The sequence below is a fragment of the Apus apus genome, chromosome 22, assembly GCF_020740795.1.
Source record: "Apus apus isolate bApuApu2 chromosome 22, bApuApu2.pri.cur, whole genome shotgun sequence".
Classification (NCBI taxonomy): domain Eukaryota; kingdom Metazoa; phylum Chordata; class Aves; order Apodiformes; family Apodidae; genus Apus; species Apus apus.
In genome coordinates, this window is record NC_067303.1 from 7,043,399 (window position 1) to 7,070,543 (window position 27,145).

The 27,145-nt window shown below is 47.5% G+C and overlaps 1 protein-coding gene across 7 annotated transcripts; it reads left to right on the plus strand.

The window, feature by feature from the left end:
• Nucleotides 1–1,408: 1,408 nt before the first annotated feature.
• USP28 (ubiquitin specific peptidase 28) lies at nt 1,409–25,597 on the plus strand. 7 transcript variants are annotated; one of them, XM_051638556.1, is made up of 26 exons: nt 1,409–1,997; nt 5,510–5,587; nt 6,646–6,778; nt 7,561–7,672; nt 8,334–8,496; nt 9,388–9,474; nt 10,278–10,415; nt 10,839–10,912; nt 11,457–11,533; nt 11,845–11,993; nt 14,119–14,246; nt 14,417–14,512; nt 14,896–15,075; nt 15,766–15,977; nt 16,163–16,233; nt 16,530–16,758; nt 18,204–18,407; nt 18,908–19,047; nt 19,219–19,404; nt 20,313–20,408; nt 21,331–21,509; nt 21,604–21,682; nt 21,962–22,041; nt 22,790–22,913; nt 23,043–23,241; nt 24,460–25,597. In XM_051638556.1, exons 1-26 carry the CDS (start codon nt 1,878–1,880, stop codon nt 24,633–24,635), a joined length of 3,510 nt encoding a protein of 1,169 aa, XP_051494516.1. In that variant the 5' UTR covers nt 1,409–1,877; the 3' UTR covers nt 24,636–25,597. The 7 variants fall into 7 exon arrangements, with proteins under 7 accessions (XP_051494516.1, XP_051494519.1, XP_051494517.1 ...); XM_051638559.1 differs by lacking the exon at nt 1,409–1,997 and adding an exon at nt 2,036–2,178; XM_051638557.1 differs by lacking the exon at nt 1,409–1,997 and adding an exon at nt 2,534–2,625.
• The last annotated feature ends 1,548 nt before the right edge of the window (nt 25,598–27,145 follow it).

Genomic DNA, 27,145 nt, shown 5'->3' on the forward strand with positions numbered 1-27,145 from the left:
TGCCGGCCGCCCTGGCCCCATCACGCGCCCAAGGCTGCCCATTACAGAGCCTCACGCTCCCCCAAATTGCATGTCTGCTGTGATTTAATGCTGCGAGACATGAAACAAACTCTGGTGCAGGCAGGGTTGCTGCTGCCGGCATGGGTGGGCTCGCTGCAGCCCCTGCACCAGTGGGGTGCTTGAGCCTTGGCGGGGGCTGGGAGAGGGAGCCAGCCTCCCGCGGGGCAGTAGTCCTCAGGGACTCTCACAGGGTCACTGTGTGCTGTGAGAGTCCCTGGGGATAGAGGAGTCTGTCCCCTTGCACGGCTCCACGGCAGAAGCAGAGGCCAGGGCAAGTGCCCAGTGTTACGCCCTCGGCTCATGTAGCGGCTGCTGGGGATGCCCGTCGCTCTGCAGGTACAGAGCCCATCTCCAGCAAAGGAGCCCAATGCCTTTAAATCCTCCAGTGAAGGAGGGAAGCGCTTTCCCTTCAGTCCTTTTCCCCATTAGACACCCTTCAGGTGTTCACAATATTCTGCCACCATTTCATTACACATTAAAGCCGGGTAATAACCAGTATGGGAAGGTATTTGGAGACCATTGCTGTTAATGAAGGAGATCCAACTCCTCAGAGCAGGGATGGCAGCCACGCATCGCAGGCACGATAGCTCCTGAGGTTAGACAGGAATTGCCTTGCTGAGAGCAGACCCAGCCTGTGTTTATTTTTCTGTGACCATCTTTTCCTTTTTATTTTTATTTTTTAAAGGAGACCTATGCCAGAGCCTTGCCGGGCAGGAGAGGGAAGCAGGAGAGGGAAGCTGGGCTCCAGCTGTCTGCCACCTCCTTGGCAGAGACTCCAGGGGTAGATTTGCGGCAGAGATTGTGCACACGCTGGTTACCTTTAGGTAAAAATCTCCTGTCTGCCTCTCTCCCCTATCACCCCGACTATTCTGCTATGGCTGTTGTTTTTAAGAAGCCTTTCCAACCAGAAACCATAGGCTTCCAGCCTGGGTTTTAATAAAATGAAACCACCCTTCTTCCACAAGCAAGGAGCTGTTCTGCAGGGTAGTGGAGCAGCCTGGCTGGGCCAGGAATGCTTCTGGTCTAGGAATGCTCCTGGTCCAGCGGGTGCTGCAGTCCAGGGGATGTTCCTGGGCCAGGGAGGGAAGGCAGAGGCAGATGCAGGGCAAGGCAGGGAGGGCTGCAGCAGTGCTGGGAAGGTCAGCTGCTGCTGCACCATGTGTGGGGTGTCAACGGGAAGGTGAACATCTCCAAGCTGCATGGTCTGTGCCCCGTGACCCAGGATTTCACAGGATTTGGTGGAGTCTCTGCTTCAGGGGGCTGAGCTGGAGATAAGGGCCCAGCAGCACACCATGCTGGGGGCAGATTTTGTGGCCAAGGGAGACAAAAACTTTTAGTTGCTTCTGTTTAAGAACAGGATCCTGGCAAGGAAGGACCAAAGGAATCTGATGGGTGACGCTACCCAGAGCTGGGTTGTGACCGAGGGGCAGTGACAGCTCCCTCATCCTGCTGCCAAAGCTGGAACTCCAGATGAGAAGTTTGTTCTGCAGAAGATCATTTGCTGTCTCAAGTATGAGTATTTGGTACCCATGGAAATTCCCCGGGATGGTCCCTCATAGGCACAACCCTGTGCCAAGTGGAAGGCAAAGGATGGAGGTGGCAGGAGCTGCTTAGGGGCAGCATTTCTTACATTGCATTTAAACTTTACTGAGCATCTTGGTTTTAGTGACAATCCCAGAAAGGGCCACACTGACATTCCCACACCTCTTCCAAAGCAAAAGGCAGGGAATGCTCTGTGATAGCCCAGGGAAAATCCACGTGTGGACTATGCCAGCCAGGCAAGGGCGCTTTAGGAATTAGCAGACAGGGGGACGGTGATGGCATTGTCTGACCCTGCAGCCCCCCTTCCTCCTGCAGCTCCATGGGAATTCCGATGCCAGCGCCGCCGCTACTGTGGCTCCGGTGCTCGGACGGAGGAGAAATGCGGATCCGCAATTGTAAGTGACGCGTTTCTGATGACGCAGAAGCAGGTTTTGCCGGCCAGTCCCCGGGGAGCTGGCCGGAGCCGCGTTGCTCGGGGGCGTGAGCCACATCGCGTCTGCGGGGTCCCGGTCTCTGGCGAGCCGCTGCCAGTGCCGGAGCCTCCGAGCCTCGGGGAGGATGGCTCCGTGTCGGGCTGTGAGCTGTTTTTTTTACGAGAAAGGTGAAAACAAGAGTGTGCGAAGGCGAGCGGGTGCTCGCCGAGCCCCCAGACGCGGACAGACCCGCCTGGGAGCAGGGAAGCAGGAGGAGAGATGTTTGCAGCCCCTCCGCCGCGGGCTTGGGGGGCCGTGTGCCGCCTGCCATCAGTAGCGAAATCAGGTTTAAAAATGCTGGGGTTTGTTAATTTTTTAATAGTTCTATTTAAAAATGATGATAATCCGTAAGCAGGAGCTGGGGGGGCGGTGCCGCTGGAGGAGAAGCGGGGGCAGCGAGCGCGGCCGCGGGGCGGGCGGGCGCCGGCAGGGGGCGCCGCGGCAGCCGTTGGGCCGCGCAGGCGCGGGGCGGCCGCGCTGGGCCGCGCTCCGGTGCGGGCCCGCCGCGATGACGGCGGAGCTGCAGGCCCCGGGCGGCGGCGGCCAGGCGGTGAGCGACCCCGGGAGACACGGGGAGCAGGGGCAGCCGGGGCGGGGAGACCGTGGGGGTGGCGGGGGGTGCGGGGCGGGGGCTGCTCGCGCCCCCCGGCCCTCGCCGCACCGTTCCGCTCCGGCCTGCGCGCCGTCCCGCCCTGCCCGCTGCCGGTTTCCAGCGTGTCCCCCGGCGCCGCGGGCGGGCAGCTCGGCGGGGCCCCGGCCCTGAGCCTCGGAGCCTCGTGTTTGGGCCGTTTCATTGAAAACAGACTTCGGGAGCCCGCTGGGCCCTGGTGCTCGCCGTTTGCCGGTAGAACCGTTAAGTCCCGAGCGGTCGGAGCGCGGTTCGGTAGCGGCCCGCGCTGCAGGCTGCACGCCGTCTGCCCGGTGGGCAAGGGCACAGGGGTGGGCTTCCCGCCGCCGCCTCCTCCTCTGCAAAGAGCAGGAATTGGTTTCCTCCTTCCTCCCTAAACCAGCCGCTCCCGGTACCCACTAACAACTGTTGCTCTCAGACCTCAGGGCCCTGCGTAACGTTCCTCTAAAGGGACCCGGACCGAGCACTGGAGGAACACGAGGCTCTCCCCGGGGCTCTGGAGGTCGGTGTCCGTGCCCAGGGCACTGCAGCCCAGCCTGTGCAGGCGTCTGCGCTCCCCTGTAGCATCTCTGCGCTCTCAGGATGTGAGAGAAACGCTTCTGAGAGGCCAAAGGCACGAGTGGGAAGAGGGTACCAGCGCTTTCAAAGCTGCATTTGTGCAGCAGCACTTAACTGCTTGCACAGGGACGGTGTCAGGACAATGTCTGATGAGCAGGAGTGTGTGTTGGTGGAGGAAGAATTGGCTGGATATTGGTTTGTAAAAGCCTCAGTCAGTAATGTGTGCATTGTTCCTGCTTCTATCTTAGGGCTTTTTGCCCACTTCATGTCCATTTTCCCGCTGTGATAAAAAGCACAGCCGAGGTGTGGAGGCTGAAGGCCACGGCTCTACATCCCTTATCCGCGCTGCCACCTTCCTCCTTCTCCTTACCTGCTTTTATTTCTGGAACCCCCTTGAACTCTTGCACTGCACCAGCACCCTTCCCTGCTTGCAGATTCTCATCAAAACAAACTACTTGTGACTGTGGTGAGTCACATCAGAGTGAGGAAAGTGGCAAAACCTTTCGGTTCCATCCCTTGCTGTGTCATTTTTATCTCTAGAACCTCTGTTTCTCTCGGCCTCTTGCTGTTGTACTCATCTCCTGTTGCTGTAATGTCACATTAAGAGCATTTTGGTTTGGGTTGTGATTTTTGTAGCAGGTGGGACTTTGGTTTCATTTGGGTTTTCAAGTGTGGTATGTATTAATAGCAGCAGCACTCTTGTGTTAATTACCAGCTCTGGAGCTTGTTTTAAAGCACCACGGCACATAACCTCAAAAAGCAATCAGCCAGACTAGTTATGGCAACAAAGCCACGCGTGCTTCCCAAAAAATTAATTAATTTGTTGCACAGAGTGTGGTTCCTGGTGGCTTTTGTGGGCTGCCAGCCGGCTGCAAGCCTCTCAAAACTTGTATGGGATAAGTTCTCTGCTGTTAATACAAACCTTTCTTATGAAAGGCTGAATAAAATTGCACTGGAAATCACAAGAATATAAAGTGGTTGTTTAGAGCAGGGTATCAGTAATTAGTGTTTATGGTTACAGCAGCCTTTGTGAGTCCTTCTGGTGAAGCAGAAAAAACGCTGAAAATCATGCCCTGTCCTGCCTCGGATTTTGTTGTAATTCAGTTTATTAGCACGGGGTTTTTTTTCTCCAACAGAAAGGTATGCCCTGCAGCATTAGGTGGGGTTGGCTGACAAGCACACCGCCTGTGAAGGCAGTAAAATTAGCAACATGATATAAGTGGTTTGCCTTTGTGGAAGTGTGCCCATCCTGAACCTCCAAACCCGTAGCTCTTTATCGGGTGGTTCCTCCCCATGCCAGAGGCTTTCCTGTGCCTCTTGGCTTTTCTCCGGATTAAAAACGTGCCTGGGACAGGTTTGGAGCAGGGGTGTGCACGCATGCGCACTTTTTATTGTAGAAGTTGAACAAAAGTAGTATTTTACATGGGACTATCAGTAATAACTTGGGGGAATTCCCATTTTAAAAAATCTAGGATTTTTGTTGGTTTCACCACCAGTATGGATACATGTTGTCTGCACAGTGTGTGTGTGTGGAGTAGCAGCTGTCAGCGGTACAGGTGGATGAATGGATGGCTCAAAAAACTAGTTGATTTAATACTTACTGGGTGGAACTTGTGCTGCTGTGGTAAGCCAAGGCTGCAAAGATTTGATACGTTTGTTAAAGAGAATTTCCGTAATCCTTGTTTTGACGTGGTTGAACCAAAGAATAGGTTGGCTGTGGCTTAGAGCCAAGAGTGAACGTCTCATGGTGCCTGGAGTGGCCTGTGCAGGGGGGGGAGGAGAAGACAGCAGCCCCATAGCAGCCCCTCGGTCCTTATCCTGACACCTTATTGTCAGTGAGAAGTGACACGCACAAATGGCATGTACAGCCGGACTGAAAATAGCCCCTGGCTGGTCCCTGGGAACATGGGGCCTCCTTATATGTCCTGTGGCACATGCGGAGGCTGCCTGGGGGAGGGGGTTTCTTCCCACCCCAGGTGCCCTGCATCCAGCAGCCTGGAACAGTGTTTCCTCCCAGGCCTGCAGACCCAAGGATCGAAAGTTAGTCTGTTAATCTAGGGGGGAAAAAGTGGAATAAGATCTTCAAGCTGATGTTGATTTTACCATGGGGAAAGTGATGAGGTTTTTGTGTCAACCTGTCAGTAAAAAGGAAAGAAGGCAGCAACATTCTTGTGACAAGCCTTGCAGAAACAACTTGATGTCTGTCCTGCTCACCTTTTCACCAGCTTTCTTTATTTCTTGCATGTAGGATTGCCAGATGCTTTTAAACCAGCTGAAAGAGATCACAGGAATTCAAGACTCAGCTTACCTCCACGCCACTCTAAAGGTTTGTGCCTGCTCACTTTGCTCTGTGGAAAGGACACCTCTGAATTTGTCTCAAAAGTCAGGCAAGCCCAGGCTCTCAGTGTCTGCAGGGAATGTGCACTTCTTGGGTTCATGTGTATTTGTCCACACCTGGAACAAAAACCCCACGCCGAGCTGAGAGCCGTTTGTTTTGCTAACAGTAGACCTTAAAATCTGTGCTGTGCTAGAACTCTGTAAACATTGCCTGGAAGGTCTATTCCTCTGGGGCTGTTATCTGTGTGTTGCAGTAAACACCAACTGAGTGGGTCAGAGCAGGTTTTCCTCCACATAAACTGCTCCAGGAGGTCTGGACAGCTGCAGTAACAGCAGTAGCTTTGGGGTTGGGGATCATCTTGTCCATCACCAGGACAGTCGTCTGTGCTTCGAAGTGAAGGGACATGGGAATCTCAGGCATTTGAAGGAGCAATGTTTACCTGGAAATATTGCCCCTCATCATGCATGTTTCGGTACTTGTAAATTGTGGTGTAAAACCAGCTGCAGCCACATGAGCCTGGAATCATTAGACACCCTCCATCCTCTTGAGATGTGACAGCAGGATGCAAACTGTGCTGAAAATAGACAGAGAGGCTTGTGCAAGGAAATTCTTAAATGTTTCATCAAGAACCTGTTAGAATAAATGTAAAGGAGTTAAACCCATAGTGCTGGTCTGAAGAAAGCCCTAGCTGAGTACAAGACAAACATCTTGAAATCCACAGAGAGTTTGATCCTTGGTGGCAAGGTGCCCTGTGGCACTTCAGGCCTCCTGCGACTGCTCGAATCTCTTGTGAGGGAAATGAAATTAGTTCATGGAGTCTGTGTTGTCCTAGTAATACAGCCAGAGTGCTTTGCAAGAGACAAACTCTAGCCTTGGTTAACTCATTTTTTCCTGCAGCTTGTCACTGAGGTCATGCTCTGCTGTGGCCGGAGCGAGCAGAGCCGGTGGCCATCTGCTGATCTCCACCACAGGAGCATTGAATGTCGGGCAAGTGTAGGTGAAGTAACCTTGGCACTGTCGATTTTTTCCCCCTGTTTTTCTGCTAGGCTGCCAATGGAGACCTCATGGAAGCAGTCACCTTCCTGACCGAGGAGCATGCTCAGGAGCCAGCTCAGGACACGGCTGCCACGGAGCCATCGGCTTGGGAAGGAAGTGCTGTGGGCAAACAGCTCCCACAAGGTGAGTGGATCATTTCTGCCCACCCTGACAGATTTGTGTCTGCCAGGGAATTCCTCCAGCTCCTCTCCTGGTACTCGCCTCAAGGAGAGTCACATCTGAAAGTGACTTTAGTAGTTGTTTAATTGTGCTTGTAGGTGACACATCATACTTTTGTCTAGAAGGGGAGCAAGCAGAATAGAGAACTGACCCCTGTCAAGGATTGTACATTTCTTTCTGCAGCATCTGCTGGCAGAGCAGGCAAATTGAGTGTTCAGTATCGAATTTCCATGGAAACTTAGAAGCTGTTTCAGCTAGCAGTTTGACTACCTGAGAAATGTTTCTCCTTTCCTACATAGCCGGTACATGAAATGACTCATAGCCCAGCATCCTGACGGGAATGAAGGGAAGTGGTTCTGTGTGATTGTGCCCACTTTATTGAAACCCTTTGTTTCTCAAAACAGTGTTAGTTGTCAGTACTGCCATCAAGGCACATAAGCAGCAGCTAATTTCAGGAGTTTTGAAGTGTTCCCCCAAGCTCTGAACTTGGCTGTAAGGAGATCTGGCCAGCGCACAGCTGCATGGTCTTTCCTGTTCTCCTCATCCAGCCCACTCAGTGGTCTTTTTTAGGTTCCCCAGCACAATCAAAGCTACAAGGATTTGTATTTAAAACTTGAGCTAGAAAATTATGCTCATATTAATTGAGAAAACATAATAGTGATGTGTAACGTTTTCTAGAAGTTCCTTGTCAAAATGTATGCTTGCTCCTGGTAGAAAACTGATCAGGGCTCTGCCTCCTCTTCTAGATGTTACTGCTGCACTTCGCTCTAACAACGGAGATGACCTTGGCACACTCGATGCCTTCAGACCACTGGAACCTCCAAAATCTCAGGCTGCAGAACGAGATGCTGCTGAAAGGTTAGTGGGTCTGTAGATTGCTTTTGTTTTTCATTGGTATTATGTATTCTTAAGCTGATAACCACAGAATGAGCACAAATCACCTACCAGATGTGTATCTACTGCTTTTAGAAATTGTTTGGGCCATTGCTGCCCAATGGGTAGCTGACCTTTACTTCTAGGGCAGTGATGCAATGTGATGGTTTCCACAGAAAAAGCAGGTTTAGTTGTGTCTTACTCAGTTCCCACTGCTGCTGCGCCACACCAAAGGACACTGTCCTGACGTGGTGGCATCTGTTGAAGAAGCACCTTGAAATCGTGCGTCTGTTCAGTTTTCCCCATTACTATGTAGCTGTATCCTTTTTACTAGGGATTGGGTTTGCCTCCAGTAATCACTAAAAGGGCACCAGTTTTGCAGGCAGCTGATTCATGGAGGAAAACAAGCACATCTCACCAACTTCTTCACCTTATTATCATGCCTAATTGTCTTGCAGTCATGTTTACCATCCACCTCATGTGAGAATTGAAAGTTTTCTGGAATCTGATAAAACATCTATTGTCTGTTGTGCTGAGTGTTGGCTCTGATGTCCCACGTGTGACTAGAGGGAAGCACGATTCCTGTAGTTCTTGGGAATCTTTGTGAGGTGGTTTCTGACAGCAGGGTGTCCATCTTTTGTGACAGACCGCAGGAAGTGCTCTCTGCTGAATATAAAAATCGCTCCAAAAGGAAACGCTGTGAAGTCTGGGGAGAGAACCCCAAGCAGAACGACTGGAGAAGAGTGGGTGACTGGCCTGTTGGAATGAAAAATATTGGAAATACATGTTGGTTTAGTGCTGTCATACAGGTAATCTGAGAGTGAAGTTCTCCAGGAGCTGCTGCAGTCTTGGAGTGAAAATATGTATCAGTTAGAATTAGACATGCAACAGCTCTGTAAAGTGATGAGTGAATGTGACCGTGCTGAAATGAGATTTCTGCTTTTATTTTATAAGGTTGTGATTTATTCTGGGCGTGCACAAAGAGCCCAAGAGCAGTTAAATAGACTTTGCGTAAAAATAGATCCAGGTACAGATAATCTGTGTGTACAAACGCAGGGGTTGTTTTTGTGCAGCCACATCCAAATGCTTACTGAATGACAGAAGCTTGACTGGCAAAGTGAACTGATAATTTAATTTTACTGCAGTTATTGTTGGCTCCATTATACGTAGTGTATCATATTCCAGTTAATGGAATATGCTGGCACAGATGCTGGAAGGAATAAGCAACTAGGCAGCATGTATTATTAGTGATAAGCTAAACAAGAAGAGACACCAAGAAATGGAACTGAGCAGATTTGTCTCTTCTGACCATTTCACATCAGCAGGTAGATAGATGTTAATCATATGTCTCCAGCTTTGAGAGGAAGCAAGAAAGTTTCCCGTGAGCTCCTCTCTCACTGTTACTTGTTCCTGATGCTGTTTCTGTTTGCCTGTGCAGAATAGAATACTCTTCCCTAAAATGGTGTTATGTGTCTCCTAGAAATGGCAGGATGAGGCTTTGTTCTTCAGTGGGTAGGAAGGTGCTGGCCCAGCACACAGGCTGCTGGCTTCATAAACGTTTATTCAGTAACACAAGGCCGTTGAAGAATTTGAAGTTAACAAAAAAGCTGTCAAGTAGAAGAGTGATGCCTGGGCACCAGACTGTGGTGAGTCAAACCCTCACAGATGCTGACTGGTCTTTGCCTGTGATTTCCTTTCAGTCTCTGTTCCAGTTGCCCGAGTTTCGGAGGCTGGTTCTTGGGTACTCCCTCCCGCCAAACGTGCTTGAAAGTTGTCGTAGTCGCACTGTAAGTTTTCATCGCGTAATGCAGTAAAGTTCCCCTCTCTGGTGGTATCCTGTTCTGCTCCTTCCCTAAGCAGATTTAATTTGGGGCCATCTGAGACTCCTATGCCTGTGTTAATGGCTTTCAAATTGTTAGGATGTGTTAAAGACAAATTTGGGAAATACTTTTTAAATACAGAATCACTGTAGGAAAAAACAGGATGCTTCTCATAAAGCTTCTTCTAGAGTTTCTAACTGTGGTATGGGGAGAAATTTGTGCCATAAAACTTCTTGGGTAGCTCCAGCTTGTTCATTACTCCTCGTGCACCATAGAGGAGCTGGTGTTTGAGCCAGGCTGGAGGTCCCTCAAGCCCCAGCACCTTCTGAGGGTGGTCAGCAGATGGGGCTTAGAAAATATTTAGAGAAAAAGCAGTACAGGGAATAATGCTTCACTTTTTACATCATTCTAACTTGTGCCACCACCATTTAAGAGACTTTGCTTTACTTGTTTTCATATGTGTGCTTGGTGCTCTTAACAAACCTCAAATGCAGACAGCATAAATTCACTGGCTTCTGCCTTCAGTTTTAGCAGCTATTACTTCTGACACTCTTCTTTAAAGGTTTGGTCTGGGTTACATTTTTTCTCCCATGCATCCATTGGGAGAGCAGATTGCTTCCAAGAAATGACACCACATGTCTTCCTCCTTTTGTCCTTTCTAACATCACCTCTGAAGCTACATGCATATGGTATTCTGTAGCATTTTGTGTTATGATGCTGCTTTTTTGAGTTGCAGAAAGGGTTTGGCTTTTCTTCTTTTTGCAATGCAGGGAAAAAGAAATATTGCATTCATGCAAGAACTTCAGTGTCTGTTTGCTTTAATGCTGGGGACGCGCCGTAAGTTTGTAGACCCTTCTGCAGCACTGGAACTCCTGAGGGATGCGTTTAGATCCACTGGAGAACAGCAGGTAAAACCATGTTAAAAACAAAACAGCACTTGCAGCCACAGCAATCCTGTCTCGCTTCATCCCACTATTACTTTCAGAGGCCTCTTCCCATGTTTATCAACTGACAAGCAGCTGTCCCTGTGTCGTTTAGACGAAATGTACGTGCTTGCTAATTAAACAGCCAGCATCACAGTGCTCTACCCAGTGCCATCTGGGTAGTTGGGAAGCGATCACAATAATTTCCTCTGATCTAGTTTGCAGATGAGCAGAGTGTTCATTATGGGTCTAAATCAGCACAGCACTTCAGTTTCACACTCCTGTTGGCTGTGTAGGTACTGCAATGCCAGTCAGGTCCTGTGCCAGTGGGTTTGTGAAGCCAAGAGGCCATGAGAGCACTTCCTGCTTGGCATGTTGTGTGACTCTCCACTTTTGTTTCTCTCCTAGCAAGATGTGAGTGAATTTACACACAAGCTCCTGGACTGGCTGGAGGATGCATTCCAGCTTGCTGTGAATGTCAAGTGAGTGTTTTGTGATCTCAGGAGTTTGACCTGACAGTCAGACACTGAGGAGAAGCAATTTTAAATGCAACATCTTAACAAACGAAGGTTTCATGTGAAAATTTTTAGTACATGGAAGACAGTTTCTTTGTTCACTGAGGATGATGCTCCTTAGGCTCAAAAGATGCTCATTAAGTGTTATTTCTGCATTTTCTGTATGTAAGCATAGGATTTGTTCAGTGCCCATATGGCCTGCAGAGGAAATAAAGTTTTTAGGGGAACTCAACAGAGCTGATGTACATGAAAGATCTGGTTTTTGGAATTGCATTTCAAAAGGTAGTGCCTTAATTTTTTATTTTTTTTTTTTTTTCCTTGCAAGTAGAAGTGTTAGAATGTGCTTTTGAATGTGGGAGCAGATGAGAAGCCTCCTCTGTACTTTGTGCTTGGATAGAAAACTTTACTTTTGAGTGTAGGAAGATTCCCAGTCATAGGCTCTGATTATGACTTGGGGCTTTTTGGCAGCCTGCAGCTGCAAATGAACATGTGCCTTTCCTCTCTGAAACAGGAGCCCCAGGGACAAATCTGAAAACCCAATGGTACAACTTTTCTATGGGACTTTTTTGACGGAGGGTGTCCATGAGGGTAAGTGTTGATTTATAGCAGTGATGATGCAGGATTTTGTTGCACATTTCTGTTGAAATTGCCTAGTGTTTTTAAACTGGCAAACAGTCTTGGTAAAATTGTCTGCAACATTTATAAAGTCTGTCTTCTGAAAACATGGAATGCTCTTGAATGCTCGTGTGTTTGAAAGCCCTTGTTTGTGAGGAGGCTCCCCCAGCAGACGTGTGCACAGAGAGCTCTGCCGCTTGTGCCGGCCACAAACTCCAGAGTTAACCTGAGGGTTTTGTTCTCTGCGGTTAGTTCATGAGGTTTGTATCGTTTCCATCACCCAGGCAATACTTTTTCTAAGATCGAAGCCTTTGGTCAGTACCCCCTCCAAGTAAATGGTTATCGAAACTTAAATGAGTGCTTGGAAGGAGCCATGGTGGAGGGCGAGATGGACCAGGCAGCAGCATCTCAGTCCGGGAAGTATGGACAGGAGGTTAGTTTCACCTTTTTCTTTTGAGCTCTTTGTTACCAGCTGCAGAAATATGCAAAACATATAGCACAGGGGTGTCTCCATGTGTTTTGGTAACTTTAAATGGCAATTGAAAACATTCCCTAAGAAATGAGTACAAAATATTTTCTGGGAGCCTGGAATCTCACATAAATATGTTAGTGTTACATGGTTGGGCGCTAAGTCTTTGCTTATTTGTAAATATTTGTTGTCCTAGACAACCAGTTCAAGGAGTGTGTTTTAAATTAAAAAGGTAAACATCTGCTTCTGATGCAAGTGTGATAAAGTCTCTCTCTTTCTGTTGAAGCCTACCTGTACCTGAGTAGGGGGAGAACCACTGCCTCCATATTTTCGGAGGGTAAAAGTACAGTGCTTAACTCTATGGTATGCCATTTGGAATTTGTATCTTTCTCCCTGTTACAGTGTGTGTTTTTTTCCTCTTCATTTTCACTCTTACCTTCTGACTGTGCTGATTTTTTATTTTATTGTTTTTTTTCTTTTTAAATCTCACAAATCACAAACCAATCATAAAGTAGTTGCAGCAAAGTAGAGAGCGAAGGTGTGCCATTCCGTTCAGCATTCTGTGTGTGTAAGAGCAGCTGAGAAATTTGCTTAGCAAAAGATTAGGAAATAACAGTAAGAAGTTTGCAAAGGTGTCTGGTGTAAAGGGGTCAGGGAAAGGTATTCCAGTTCTAAGAGATCGTCTGAAAAATGTGTTGCTGTGGTTTAAACTAGGAAAGCAGAAGTGAATTCTTGGGCAGGTGAGGCCTGTCTGACTCAGGACTCCAGTGTTTGTTTCTGGCTTTCCTAGTTCCTGCCTGAAGCTGTTGATCTGCAGTTACAGCAGATGTGAGACTGATGTGGGCTGGTGCCAGAGACAAAGGGATGTAGGAAGCTAATTGAGAAGATTTTTTTTCAGCCCAAGCTTTTTAGTTCCTCCAAATTCTTTTCCAAAAGATGAGGGAAATTGGACTAATCATGGAGATGCTGTAACCATTCTTTGTCTGTACAGACAGGAGGAAAAGGCTCCGGCTTTGTCTCTAAGAAATCTGACTGGAAAAACTCTACATCTTAATTTCACTCCCTAGGATGTCGTGGCTAAAGGACTGCATGCTAGGGGACATAGGGAATAAGGTGCATTTTGTCTTTTGAGAACATAGGTGAGTGTACTGAAGCTTGAAGCATCAGTGGGATTAATGAGAACTTACATTTCTCCTAAATAATCTATATGTAAACCATTCCTTTTCTCTTTTTAAGTTCTCTTCTTCTGAAGATCAGGCTACTTCTAGAAAAGCTCTTGCTACCTGGCCATTTCCCTACCAAGTTTTTAAAAAATAACTATAAAATACACCCTCACTGTAAATATTTTAGATCTACAAATGTGCTGGTGCACATTGTGAGACAGGTTTATTGTGGCAGGACATCTGACATGAATCCTGCAAAGGAAAACGAGCTTAGTGTGCTCGCCCCAAGCCCAGAGGGTTGTGCCCTGCTAAGGTAGGTGAAGGAAACTTCTGGCAGTGGGTGCTGGGAGTGTTTGTGAACCCAGGAAGAAAGAGAGGAAATGTAAATTCAGCCCAGAATTCTTCTTTCAGCATGTCTCTTTGAAACAGTGTATGAAACATACAGGAAGTGGGTTTCTTCTCTGAATCTCCTAAATTGAGCAGTTAGTACACAGAGAGAGAGAGAGAGAATAAGGAGTCAGGTACTGCTTGAGAACTTCTGTTTTGTTCTTCATCTTTGCATGTGATCTACATTGGCAAAGACCTCTCCTGGAGGCTCTTACTGATGCCCAAAGTTTGTGTAGCATCTGCTAATTTTGTAAAATTCAGTGCTGGACCTCTTAATAATCCATGAAGCTGGATGCATCAGGCAATGAGAAGTAACTGAAAGCTGTTAGGGGGCTTTTTCCACCATAGAAATGTGAAATGCAATCAGAAGTTTTAAGCTTTTAAAGTTTGGCTTTCCATAAACACAATATATACTTAATCAGTATTTGAAGACAGACACTTAGGATCAGTCTAAAATCATTTAGGATCATTCTAAAATGTATCATTTAGCAGTGATCTTAAAACAAGTCCCTTTGGGGGCATTTCTGCTTTTGTTACAGCGCTGGTTTACAAAACTTCCACCAGTACTGACCTTTGAACTCTCCCGATTTGAGTTCAATCAGTCCCTAGGACAGCCAGAGAAAATTCACACCAAGCTAGAGTTTCCCCAGACTATTTATATGGACAGGTGAGTTGCTCTGTTGTACGGTACGTTCAAAGCTATTGCTTTTTTATAATTAAAGCATTTTAAAAGGTCGTATTGGTGAGCAAGGAAGGATCCTAAGATCATTCTGAAAGGTTGTGGATGGTAGAAGTTCACAAAACTCATGTGGCGGAGCTTTGTTTTTCTCTGTTTAGGTACCTCTACTGCAGTAAAGAGCTTATTCAGATGAAGAGAGAAGAAATGAAGAGATTGAAGGAGAAAATGGTAATTCTGCAGCAGAAACTGGAAAGGTAGGTAGCCAGCTAGACGTGTTTTTGTGCCCTGTGGGAACATGCAAGTGCTTCCTTTCAAACAAGCTTTCCAATAGAAGAGACTCTGGTAGAGGAAGGGCAAACAGAGCTGGGTTTGTTCTGGGAAGCCTGGAGGGGGTGTGTTTTATCACGTGTGATAGCACAGTCCTGTTTTGACTGCTGCCGAGCCTGCCCCCACGCGCTCAAGGTCTGCGGGTGGGAGGTGTGAGCACATCCCTCTGCAGCTCCTGGGGTCTTCACTGCTCAGACTGTCTCCATCCCGACACGGGAGTTTTCTTCCCTGTTGCTATTCAGTTGTCCCCTCAGGTTTAACCAACAGTCAGATTCCTTTATCCATGCTGACCTCCTGCTCTTTTCTGCAGGTACATGAAGTTCGGCTCCGGCCCGGTGCGCTTCCCTCTGCCCGACATGCTCCAGTACGTGCTTGAGTTCATTGCCACGAAGCCACCTGGGGCTGTTTCTTCTGCTCAGGGCTCTCAGACAACACTCCTGCAGTCCCAGGCTGAGCCCCATGATTTCGATATGCTTTCACAGCCAAATGGGTTAGTAAACAGAAATAATGAAACTTTAAGGGAGAACTCTTTGCTGTTCAGCTAAATGTTCCAGGTTTGCATTCCAGAAGTGGATTATTTTCTGGGCACTAGTGAGCATGAAGCTGTAATGTATGAAAGCCTGTGCAAGCAGTCAGTCACTACTTTCCTTGTCATTTGGTTCTGTTTGTGTAAATATAACACTGCATCTACTCTGTTCTTTTTCCTTTTTCAAAAGCAGCATCCTATTCCTTGTCTAAGCAGCAATACTGAGTTGAAGTATCTGCTCTTCTTGGTTAAGCTACTAATTTTTTTGCTTCATCAACCAGTAAATTACTGCGATATTGGATTATTACAAACCTGGCCAGCATGGTTGGTTTACACTCTAAATTAAGTTGAGTAAATACATGAGTTTCTTAGTAGTAAGGGAAGGTATTTTTGGAATTGCTCTTTGCGGATCTGTGCTTACAGAGTTCTGTAAGAATTTTAGCTTCTATTCATCCTGTATTTTCATTTCGTCTGCTAAAGTAGAAGTACATTTCAACATACTTGTTCTCTTTACATTTTGTACCATTCTGGAAGGAAAATCCTGCTCTGTCTCTGGAGCAGTTTTTATTTGGTTTATTTCATATTCTTTTCCAAAAAGAGAAGAAACAAAGAGTTTGAAAAACCTGTCCAGTACTCTTGGATTTTGCTTCACAGCATACTGCAAAGGAAGGATGCTGGGACTGAAGATGCAGCTTCCTTTTTGGCAAACCCCTTACCAGAGCTAAAACTGACTTCACTCCAGCCTTCTGGTTCACCAGCAGAGATGTTGGAACATCCAGCCCCTCACGTGGTTTCCGAGGAAGAGCTGAACCTTGTCCGGACGTGCCTGCAGCGATGGAGGAACGAGATTGAACAAGACATGCAAGGTTGGCCCCAAATACAGACATTGTGTTTTCCCTGTTGAGCACCAGCCTGGTTTCCCCTCTGTTGCTTCAACTGGACACATCCTCATCTTCAGCTCGTGTAGGCCTCAGCCCTGGCCTGAAGTGTGTTTTGAGATGGATAGTCATTAATTTGTGTGTATTTCTCTATTTTGTGATATTCTTGACAGATCTGAAGGAGTCTATTGCCCAAATCAACTTGGCCATGGAACAAATGTACTGTGACCCTCTCCTCCAGCAGGTGAGTAATGCATCTTTGTTAGGGAAATATTAAACTGCTGTTGCTGATACTATTTTTGTTAGTAGCTGTCAACTCAAGTTGTCCACTTAATTGTATTAGTGGAGAAGCAAAGGAAATACTCTTTCTTAAAATCTTTTTGCTCTTTCCCTGAGAAGTCAGTTCTTACTTAGCATGGAATTTACCATACAAAGAGTCTTGTGCCAGGCTGCAGCTATGAACTTACTTGCAATTTTTGTACAGAGTCGGGCAAATTGGTTACTGAACACAGGTCTGAAAGCCATGTCCACGTGTCGCAGGTTCCGTACCATCTGCATGCCGTCTTGGTACATGAGGGGCAAGCAAATGCTGGTCACTACTGGGCCTACATATACGACCAGCCTCGAAAACGCTGGCTCAAATACAACGACATCTCAGTGACAGAGTCATCGTGGGAAGAGCTGGAGAGAGATTCATTTGGAGGCTTGAGGAACGCCAGTGCCTACTGCCTGATGTACATCAGCGATAAGGTGTCCCACTTGGTTGCAGGTACTGGATCCAAAACTGCTGGTTTGTGAGACATTGGGGCGTTATCTTGTCTCTCTAGCCTGCATGATCATTGCGTTCCTCAGCTTCTCTTTGGTACAGTTGTCTTTTGACAAAGCAAAAGACTTCACCCTGTATAGAAGTGAAATAACTTACTCAGTACTGGAGTAATTTCTCAGTCCCCGATAGGGTTGAAAACTGAAGACAGAATGGTACTGGTGGGATTAGGTACAGGATTTAGTGGATTATTTATCTCTGTAAATATTCACACTCCCCATTTGTCCCTTCCAACATGCATCTAGTGCTGCTGTTTTTCTCTTTTACTCTTTATATAGTTTGTATGACCGTGTTTCTTTTACAGGGACATGTGAAACACCTCCTGCTTTATTTCTCCCATTTTTGCTACACTTTCTGCCTTGTTGGCTTATTTTCCAGTGATATCCTTATACTGAACCCAAGCAGTTCCTTTTTTATGCAGCCTTTCCTGGTGCATGAGTTATTGATACCAGCAGCTTAGACATCAAGTGTGTTTCCAGTGCCAATGTATAAATAGTTATGGGGAGAAATTACGGTGCACGTGGCACTATACATGGCAAACAGCTGTAGAAGAACCTAATAATTTCACGCGTGGCTCATTTTGATGTAATAAATAGAAAGAAACAATGGGGAACTGTCATTCTGTTCATTGCTAAATATGGCTGATGAGGATCTGGAGGTTGTTCTTTGTCTGTCTTCCCATGACAGTTCCGCTCCTGAAATGATTCCATATTTTTTTTTTCCCTATTTAATGCAATTTTTGTTCTTTTTTAAAGATGCTTTGCCTTTACAATGGGTGCGTAAGAATTAAATGTTGCAGAGAATTACCATTTGCTTTTGATAAATTGTGAGGCTTGTCTAAAGCGGATGCTGATTGGATTTTGTGCTATTTATAACTGAATACTGAAGTAGCACTAAAAAGCAGTGAGAAATACCAGCATGACATTTGCTCTTTGGAACCCATGCAGGTCCCTACCTTTATACACCACGTAGTTCTGTAGGTAGGATGTCTGCAGCTCAACTGGGGGTTTTCCAGCTATGGGCAGTGTAAAGCCTGTGCTCTGTACCATGGTAGCCCTTGAATAAGGATGCATTTCAGACCTACTGCAGCAACCTGCATGTTTCTGGAATTTCTCTGTGATAAATGCCACCCAGTGGTAGAACAAAACAGTTGTGTGTTGGTTTTTTTTTTTTTCAGATAACACTGTAGATTTGTCCCTGGTTTTCCACTTTTTCTTGTGAATCATCTTGAATTGCAAAGCTAGTAGGAAGTTGTGTTGGTTTTTTTCCCCCATTGATCCCTTGGCCAGTTTGATTGTGGCTTTCCACACTGCTGCCTATTTGTTTGGTCTCCAGTGGTGGTGTCCTGCTGCAATGTGTTCCCTTCTGTGCCATTCCTGCTTTTCTTCCAGAAAAGGATGATGGCTCAGAGCTTGGGCAGTTTCAGAAGGAAGTTGAAGCCTTGCCCCCAGAGCTGAGACACTACATCCAGGAGGATAACTGGCGCCTCGAGCAGGAGGCAGAGGAATGGGAGGAGGAGCAGTCTTGCAAGATGCCTCAGATGGAGCCTTCACCTGCTTCCGAGTCACAGGACCTCTCTTCTGAATCAGGACCAGGTAATACTACAGCTGAATTTGCAAACTGAGTTGAAACTGGTAACCAGCTGGTTAAAACTGCCACTGTGCTGGAGCCTTGCCTCAGTTTTGAGGTATCTAGGAGAAACTTGTGAAGTAGCAAAGGCACCTGGTGGGGGCTCTCACCTGGCAATCCAAAAGGCTGTTTCTCCTTCCAGGCTTGTCACCAGAAATGCCGGTTCCATTAATTTAATCATAATGGGCTATTCTCATTTCACTTCCAGACTTCATTTTTTTATAAATATCAAGTAGAAAATGTTCAAGTGCTGTTCTCTGGAGTGGGAAAGCACTACTTGGCAATCCCTGGTGGTGCATGCCATTCCCACTGAAAAGGGATGTGCCCAGGTTGATGGTGAAACACCTTCAACTCTGAGGTGAAGGCAGCAGCTGCTTCATCCGGCCTAGAGAAGCTACAAAGCCTTTTAGAACGAGAGGAGATCTTGCAGTTGGTGCTCAGAAGTGCCACCCCTCTGTCCTGACAGATCAGTCCTCAGCCTGTGAGCAGAGCGTGCGCTCCCTGTCCTCCGAGCATGCCAGAATTGCCAAGGAGCAGACTGCCAAGGCCATCGCCAACACTGCCGACGCCTACGAGAAGAATGGCGTGGAGGCAGCTCTGTGCGAGGTAGGAGCACAGCCCTGGCCAGGGAAGCCACCCCTGCTTGGCTTTGGATTACTCTTCTTGACAGACCTTTGCCTTTCCCATTTCTCTGTAATTCTGTAGCTCAGTCCCCTTTTGTTCTCCTGTATTTTGTGTTGGTTTTCCTTACTCTCTTCTTTTTCTTCTTGGCCACAGCCCAAGGAGGTAGAGCCAGCGAAGGTCCAGCCGAGAGAAACAGCCCTCACAGTTCAGGCAGAGCCACCCCAGGATGCTAAGGAAACACAGTCTGCTGCCCAAGCTAGCTCTCAGGTCTCTGAAGTGGAAATTCCCAGTGTGGGGAAGATTCCCGTTAGGTCCGATGCAGATGGATATAATGAAGAGGTACAGATCCCAGCACAGGGGTTAATTGCTGCCTGTCATTAACCTGTAACTTTGGAGCTGGCTTTGAGCTTTCCTGAGACAGGGTGCCACATAAGTCTGTCATGGAAACAGTGCTGTGAACGAGGTACCGTTTCCCACTGTGGACGTGAAGAAGGCCAGACCAAATCGTTTACTCATTTAGTTTCTGAATGCCATCAGAAAGCAGATCAGTAAAAGCACTCAATCGTTAGATTTGCTGCGTGTTCCTTTAAGTCTTCTTTCTGGCACAACTATATGAAAATTGATCCTGGCTGCGTTAATTTATTTACAAGCCTCTTTACTGTCTTCAGTGTCCATTTTGTCCCCACTCAGACATTAACCTCTAATAGCATAACTTCCAGTACCCTGGCTGTTGACTTTCTGAGTCTGACTGTTTCACTGCACTCGTACATACTCAAGCAGCATTTTGGAAGTTCAGTCTTCTTCCTCAGTGCAGTTGGATTTCACACAGACACTGAGACCATTACTCCTTGGGTATGCTTAAGATGCGTTTGTATAAAGTTAGCACCAGGAACTGCTCCACCATAGGCACGGCTCCCTTATTTATGTGCCTTAAGATTGCATGGGAGATAGAGGGGATGTGGCTAGTGTGCTTTACATTCTCACTTGTTGAATTTACAAATTCAAGGCTTGACCAGCCTTTAGACCTTTAATGCTTAAAAAAAACCTTGCATGTAAAGTGCATGTGGTAAATGGAGTGAGTAGTGTACAAGCAAATCCCTGCACTGGCTTGTTCCACCTTTATTCACACATTTCCTTTAAACCTTCTCTTTTGCAAGTTTTTCTTCACCATGCCTTCTCTTCTCTCCCTGTGTCTGTCACTGATTTCCTTGTTCTTGTCTGTGTTTGTTTTCCTGCTTCCATGGTAGGTGATGCTGAGTCCAGCCATGCAAGGTGTCATCCTGGCTATTGCAAAAGCCCGCCAGACCTTTGATCGCGATGGGTCTGAAGCAGGGCTTGTGAAGGTATCAGATTTGTTTGCTCAGTCCAGTAGTTGGGATGTCTCTTTCCACAGCACAAAGGATCTTTGCTATACTGACATATCAAGAATGTGAAGGGAACAATTTATTTTAGCTCATGGCCTTTCTGTCCTGCAGTTCTGGTTCTGCTCTCTTATTGGGCAACATATCCTTCAGTTCAAAACAATTTTTAGAGCTTGTAAGAAAGAATTCCCTCCTCCCAGGAGAAACAACAACATTATTTTACTTTCTGCTCTTTATTCTGCTTCTTCATTTATTACCGATAGTTCTCTCAATCTGGATTATAAAAAGTAGGCTTTCTTAGCATGCCTTCTTTCAGAATCTGTTGTCTAAGTCCCTTAGTGTGATAATCAGAAAATAAACCAGCACTCGTGACAATTTTTTTTCAGTCCTGAACATGCAGGCTTGCTGTGACCTCACTTGTAAAATGTGTCCTCGGGACACGTATGCATTGAACAGAGGGATTTGAAAGAACAAGCAGTTGCTGAGTGTTGAAGCTGGTGTTAGATTTTACAGGCAGGTAGATTTAACTGACAGTGCTACATGGGAGAAATCACCCATGCTGTTAATCTACAGGAGTATAAATCATGGGATAATCTTGCACCTTTCTACAGATACAAGCATATTGCAGTTGTCACAACCTCTGCACTTGCATGAGGATTACCAAAACTGTCAGGCATCTCTGTGCCCCCCTTGCTGAAGGGCATTGAGACACCCTGGTGCTCCTGAAGAAGCTTTGCTGTGGATGTTCATGGTGTTTGCGGACTTCCCTTCACCACTAGAACAGAACCAGGAGGTGAAGGGTGGGTGCTGCCCACAGGAGTCCCATCATTACAGCACAGGTTCAAGCTTCCTATCAGCTGCTGTGGTATTGGTGGACATGTTAGGATGTGTGTTCCATTGGCAGGCATTCCATGAAGAGTATTCCCGGCTCTACCTGCTGGCCAAGGAGACCCCGACCCCACAGAACGATGCCCGGCTGCAGCACGTGCTCATCTACTTCCTGCAGAACAATGCTCCCCAGCAGGTGGTGGAACGGACCCTTCTGGAGCAGTTTGCAGACAAGAACCTCAGCTATGACGAAAGGTTTGTGCTGCTGATTGCAGGATGAGGCTTTTCTCGTCTGGCAGCAGCTGGGGCCATTGTTCTGATCATCTCCATCTCTGCTTACACGGAGCAGGTCCATCAGCATAATGAAGGTAGCACGAGCAAAGCTGAGAGAGATTGGTCCTGATGACGTCGATATGGGGGAGTACAAGGTGAGGGACCAGTACCCACCTTGGATCCTTGGTGCATCAGCAGCATGTGCAGCTCCCTCCCTGTGGGAAGTGTAGGTCTGCAGAAGGATGCTGAGAGGGCATCTCCTGAGCTTTGAGGAGTGTCTGTACAGTTGACTAAATTGATTAATGTGTCACTTACGAGAGGAGTTTAAACCCTTTGCAGGGCAAAACCTGATGATAGGCTTTTGAGGGGTGGGGACTGAGAAGCACGTGTCACAGGTGAGCCTGACCCTCTGCTCCCCTCCTCCTCCCACACAGAGGTGGCATGAAGACTACAGCCTTTTCCGCAAGGTGTCAGTTTACCTGCTGACAGGGTTGGAGCTGTACCAGAATGGAAAGTAAGTTGTTTTTAATTGTGTTTGCACAAGATAATCTGTAGCGTACAAGTAAAGGCCACTTTGGCAGAATTACTACTTTCTGGCCCATGGTGGCCAGTTTGCATTCCATCTTGGACTTGTTAATAGCCCTTTTTTACATAAATAGTCATATGGAGAAGGACAGTGCTGTTTTATGAAGGGCTTGTCATTTGAAAAGTGATTTTTCTCAATCCAGAAAATAAGCTGTCTTCCAGACATTGCTTGAGGATGGAAGCAGAATTGAATTCTGAGGTGGTTGGCAGTGATGAGCCACCAAACTCAGGTGGGCACATTGACAGGCTGAACAGAGGGTGTTGGAGCTTCCCTGTATTGACCTCATCTCTGTCAGCTGCTCTGTTTTGTCACGGGGCATTTATAAGCTAGAAACGTGTCAAGGAACTGAAAACATCACCTCTGCACTTGTTTGAGCGCTCTATTAAGTGCAAAGTTCCCGGAGCCATATAAGAAAAGGCCAATGCTGATGTTCACACCTCAGGCCAAGCCATACGCAGACCTGGCCTTAAAGGGCTCTCCTGAAACGCCCTTTTGGCACATGGGGCAGAAGGAGTTGTGATGATTTGGTGCATCTGGGTGTTTGTGCTTTGGCAGGGAGCTTGTTGAATCTGATGCTAGTTACTGTCCAGGCCAAATGGAGAATATTTCCTGAGCTGGTGGGCCTGCCTGTGCTGCCATTGTCTGCAGACAAACTGCAGAGCTGTCACTCTTCTAGGTACCAGGAGTCGCTCACTTATCTGGTCTACGCCTACCAAAGCAACACCAAGCTGCTGCTGAAAGGAACCAACCGAGGCGTGAACGAGTCACTGATTGCCTTGTACAGGAGGAAGTGTCTCCTGGTTGGTACTGAGGGGCTCTAGGCTCCTTCTCAGAGAGGAGGGGAGGGAGCAGCCTGGGTGACAGGCTGGTTACCTGAGGTCCCCATTCGCTTCTTACATCCTGTCCCCCGGTTCTCCCTCCTCCCCTAGAAGCTGAACGAGGTGGCAGCATCTCTGTTTGTAAGCTGTGAAGAAGCTCGTGTGGCAGAGGGCATTAGCATCCTGAATGAGCTGATAATCCCCTGCATGCACCTCATGAACAACTTTGAGATCACCAAAGAGGACCTGGATGCCATTGAGGTCATGAGGAACCGCTGGTGCTCCTATTTGGGACGAGAGGACATGGATGGTAGGAACAGCTGCCTTACCTTTGTCATGCTGTTTGTGGGCAGGGCAGTGTCTAGATCTGAACTAAAAGGGAATTAGAGGACCCTGTAAAACACTTCCTTAAATTCCTGGTGCTTGCACTGCAGCACGTTGGGGTATTTCTGATTGCTAGAGGAGAAGTGTGTTTGAATCATACATGGAATTCTGTCATAGTAAAACTTCTTTTGGACTAAAGCTGCAGAGGAAGGATTCCTCTCTCCTGAAATGTGAAAAGCTAATCTCAAAAAGACTGGCTTAGTGTTATCCAGCTGGGCTTTGGCTTTGATTTGTCTTGGGGGAGGTGAGCTCTGGAAGGCATGGTTGCATGGATGTGCTCCTCTTCAGGGGTGAGCAGAGTCAGGGGATCTTTGTGTTCTGAAGAGAAGTTTCTCATTTTATGGCTGAATTTTGGTTCTGGATGGTTGTTCTGGTTTTGAATTTCCTTCTGCACTCTGGAGCTCCTCTCAGGTAATTTTTGTTAAGACAAATTTATTTCAACTCTCCTTGAGCTGTGTATGAAGGTTTGGGTAGTCATTACAGGGTTTTAGTTATTAGCAGAGGAAATCACTTGCCACGGGAAAACAAGGCAAAAACACAGAGGTTTATTCTCAAAATACTGTTGTAAAGAATAAAAATCAGATACACAAGTTTCCTGTTCTCAGGCTTGCCACAAGGTAGTTACACAGAGGTTTTAAAGAAACAGAAGCTGGCTGCTTGCCCTCTTCATGTGAGCCCAAGTGTCACCACTTCCTGCTGGCCTGTCACAGGCTGTGACATCGAGTGACCAGCATGGGCTCTGTTTCATTCCAAAGCAATGTCAGGATTTGTGTGTCACCTTGAAACCTGTGGCTACACCTGACTGACCAGCCAGTACAGCATCTTGTACTGGGACAGCTCTTCACCCTGGTGGGACATGGCACTGTCCCCAGGGCAGCCAGGTTGCAGCAGAGCTTCCCTGTTGATGGGGCCCTGGGTGGGGGTAGGACTTGAGGGCTGCAGGAGACTCGGCTGGTGGCTGGTGTGAGGTCTCTTCTGCCTCAGCAGACACTGCTCATTCCCCCAGCAGGACATGGGCTGTTTTCCATGCAGTTGGAGGGTTCCTGAAAGGCACTGCAGCTCCTCAGCTCAGGGCCCTGGAGCCCTCTGCCAGCCGCTCTCACTCTTGCAGTGCCACTGACTGTTGATCTCTTCCCCTTGACAGCAAAGCTGCAGATGAAGCTGGGCGAATTGCTGCCCCGGCTCCTGGACAGCTCCTCTGGGGTGATCGTGCTGAAGGAGCCCCCCAAGATCCGGCCCAACTCCCCCTACGACCTCTGCAGCCGCTTTGCAGCCGTGATGGAGTCCATCCACGGCGCCTCGGCCGTGACGGTGCAGTAGCCCTTGGGGTCCCCACTGCCTGGGGCACCTGGCCAGCCTGCCCAGCCTGCTCCTGTCGGGCCATGTGGGGAAGGGAGAGGGAAGAGAGGGGTGATTTGGATTCAGAGCTGTGTTCTTTGTAAATACACAAATAAAAAGCAGTATTGCACTTTAGAGATGAAACATTCAGCGGTGACGTACAGGACCTGAACCACTGTTGTAGCCTGACATGCCAGGTCCCTGGCAGCTCCATCTGCTGGGCCTCCCCAGGCCATACCAGAAGGTTTTTTTTTGGTTTTACAACTTTCTAAGGGCAGACCCTTGGGCCTGTGAGGGCAGCAGAGTGGGAGGCAACTCCTCTGGTGAGCCAGGCTATGAGCTGCTGTCGATCCATCAGCTGCAGTTACATCCTGCTGCTGGAGATGAGCCCTTTGGTCTCGCCAGGCTCCTGCTAGCAGGAATCCGAGTCGTGCCATGAGGAGAGGAGCTTCTGCTTACCCTCTGTCATGTGTGCATCCACATAAAGCATTTGCCTTTTGCATTTTAACTGGAAAAATACATGCAGGAGTCTTTCTCAGAGAAAGGCAAAAGAGCAGCAGTGACAAGGGACAGGATGGTAGCAGTAGCAGTGGCTCAGAGGTGAAGGGAGATCACACTTCCCAAAGGATATTCCCCTCTTGGATCTGAAGGCAAACTCCCTCCTCACTTCTGGTGGGCTTTCAGTGCTGAGTTAGTGTCAACGACAACTGCAAGGGCTGGAATCAACTCATTTTTTGTTGTTGGTGAGGCTTTTTTAAATTACTTTTTGTAAAAACTGCTCCATTTGGATTTTCTTTGCAGGCAGCCTGTACATGTGTTTGAGCTGCAGCAGTTGTTACAAACCAAATGTTCTGAGTCGGTGGAGGGGGGATCCTGTTTGTTAGGACTATGCAGATTTCTCTAAAAGTGCAATAAAAGCATTTGTTCTATGTTAGAATGAAAAACTCCCTCTGTGTTTTCATTTCGCTCCGGTGTCCTGCCTTAAGGTTCCTCCTGGCTTCAGTATGAAGAAAGGGAAGTAAAAAAACCACAAAAATCTGTGGGCAAAGTAACTGATGTTTCTGCAGCTTGATGAAGCTCTCAGAGAGGCAGAACCGTGTGTGTGCCAATCATGGGTGTCCTGGAAAGACAGCAAAGCCCTTGGGAGCTGCCGGGACAGGAATTCTGTCTGCTTTAGCAGGAAAACAGGTGAGTTTGGTGACTCTTGAGTGTCACTGGGCTTGGAGCAGCATGTCAGGGGGGGCTGGGCAGGCAGGTCCTGAAGAAAGGTCAGTGTTCATTACCAATGCCAGGGGGTTTCTTTTGAGTCCACTTTGGAGTGGAGGATCTGGAGCCCTTTCCCATTGCAAGCCACTCTGTTTTAACTCCTGGGGTGTGGAAGAGGGAGTCTGCCATTCCCAAGCAAGCGGCAGGAAATAAGCATTCACATTAAAGTAGTTAAGAGGAGGGAAAACTCCTCTCTTCTGGTAGTGAAAAATCTCTATTTTTCTTTATTAATCGGGGAATGGAAACATTTAATTACATATTGAGCTGCTAAGAGTACTCTGCATTTTAATGGCACCCTTGTACCTGCTGCTGCTGGCTTGGCTCTGGCAGAACACAAATTTATTCTGAGCAGCATTGGAAGAGGGGAGAGAGACACACGGGTGAGGGCTTTTCCCAGGAAATTAGACAGATGTTTCTAGGACTTGCTCCTAGTACAAAGTGTGTTGTAATTAGCTGAGCTATCTTTGAATGGAAATTGTCGGCATGGTCCCACCACTCTGTCGGCATGCACTTCCCTGTTACTTAGGAATAAACAGCTCCAGGGGGAGAATCTTGCATTCTCCCAGTTATTTTACTATAAAGTGGAAGCGCTGTTATCTGTAGAGACTCAAGCTGCCCGTGTCCAAGCTATGAGCTGTGCCTCCCCCAGGTAACGGGATGTTGCAGAGATGATGGCCTGCTGCTCTTTCAGGCTTTTTTTTTCCCCGTTGTCATGGCAGAGAGTAGAAGGATGAGACCTCGGGGTGATTCCTCAGGGTAGGTTCAGCCTTTAAGCAGAGCCCCCAGGCCGTGACACCACATAGTGGTAGAGGACCAGCAATTCCCAGACAGCTTTTGCAATGCTGTTGTGTCATCTTGAGTCGCAGTTGGATGTGGTTTGGGGAGAGACTCTTAAATTAGGAGAATCCGGTTATTCCAACTGTCAAGAAACAGCAGCTTTGCCCTGTTCTTTGTGCTGCCAGAAAGTGAAATATCCAGCCCAGGTCTAAAGCCTGCTTTGAAAAGTAAGTAGCAAAGACTTGTTAAAAGCACAGGTCAGTGCCTGGAAAGTTGTGATATTTGGATCAGGCTGGAAGTGGGGAGTGTCCCAGAGCTGGAAACCTTTGCTGAGTGTCCAGTCCCCCATTTCCCAAGGGTGTGGGTGAATGGATTGCAGACAAACCAGGCTCTCTTTGCTTTCCGGGTTGGTCAGACCTCTCCAGGGCAGCTCACAGTGTGCCAGGGCT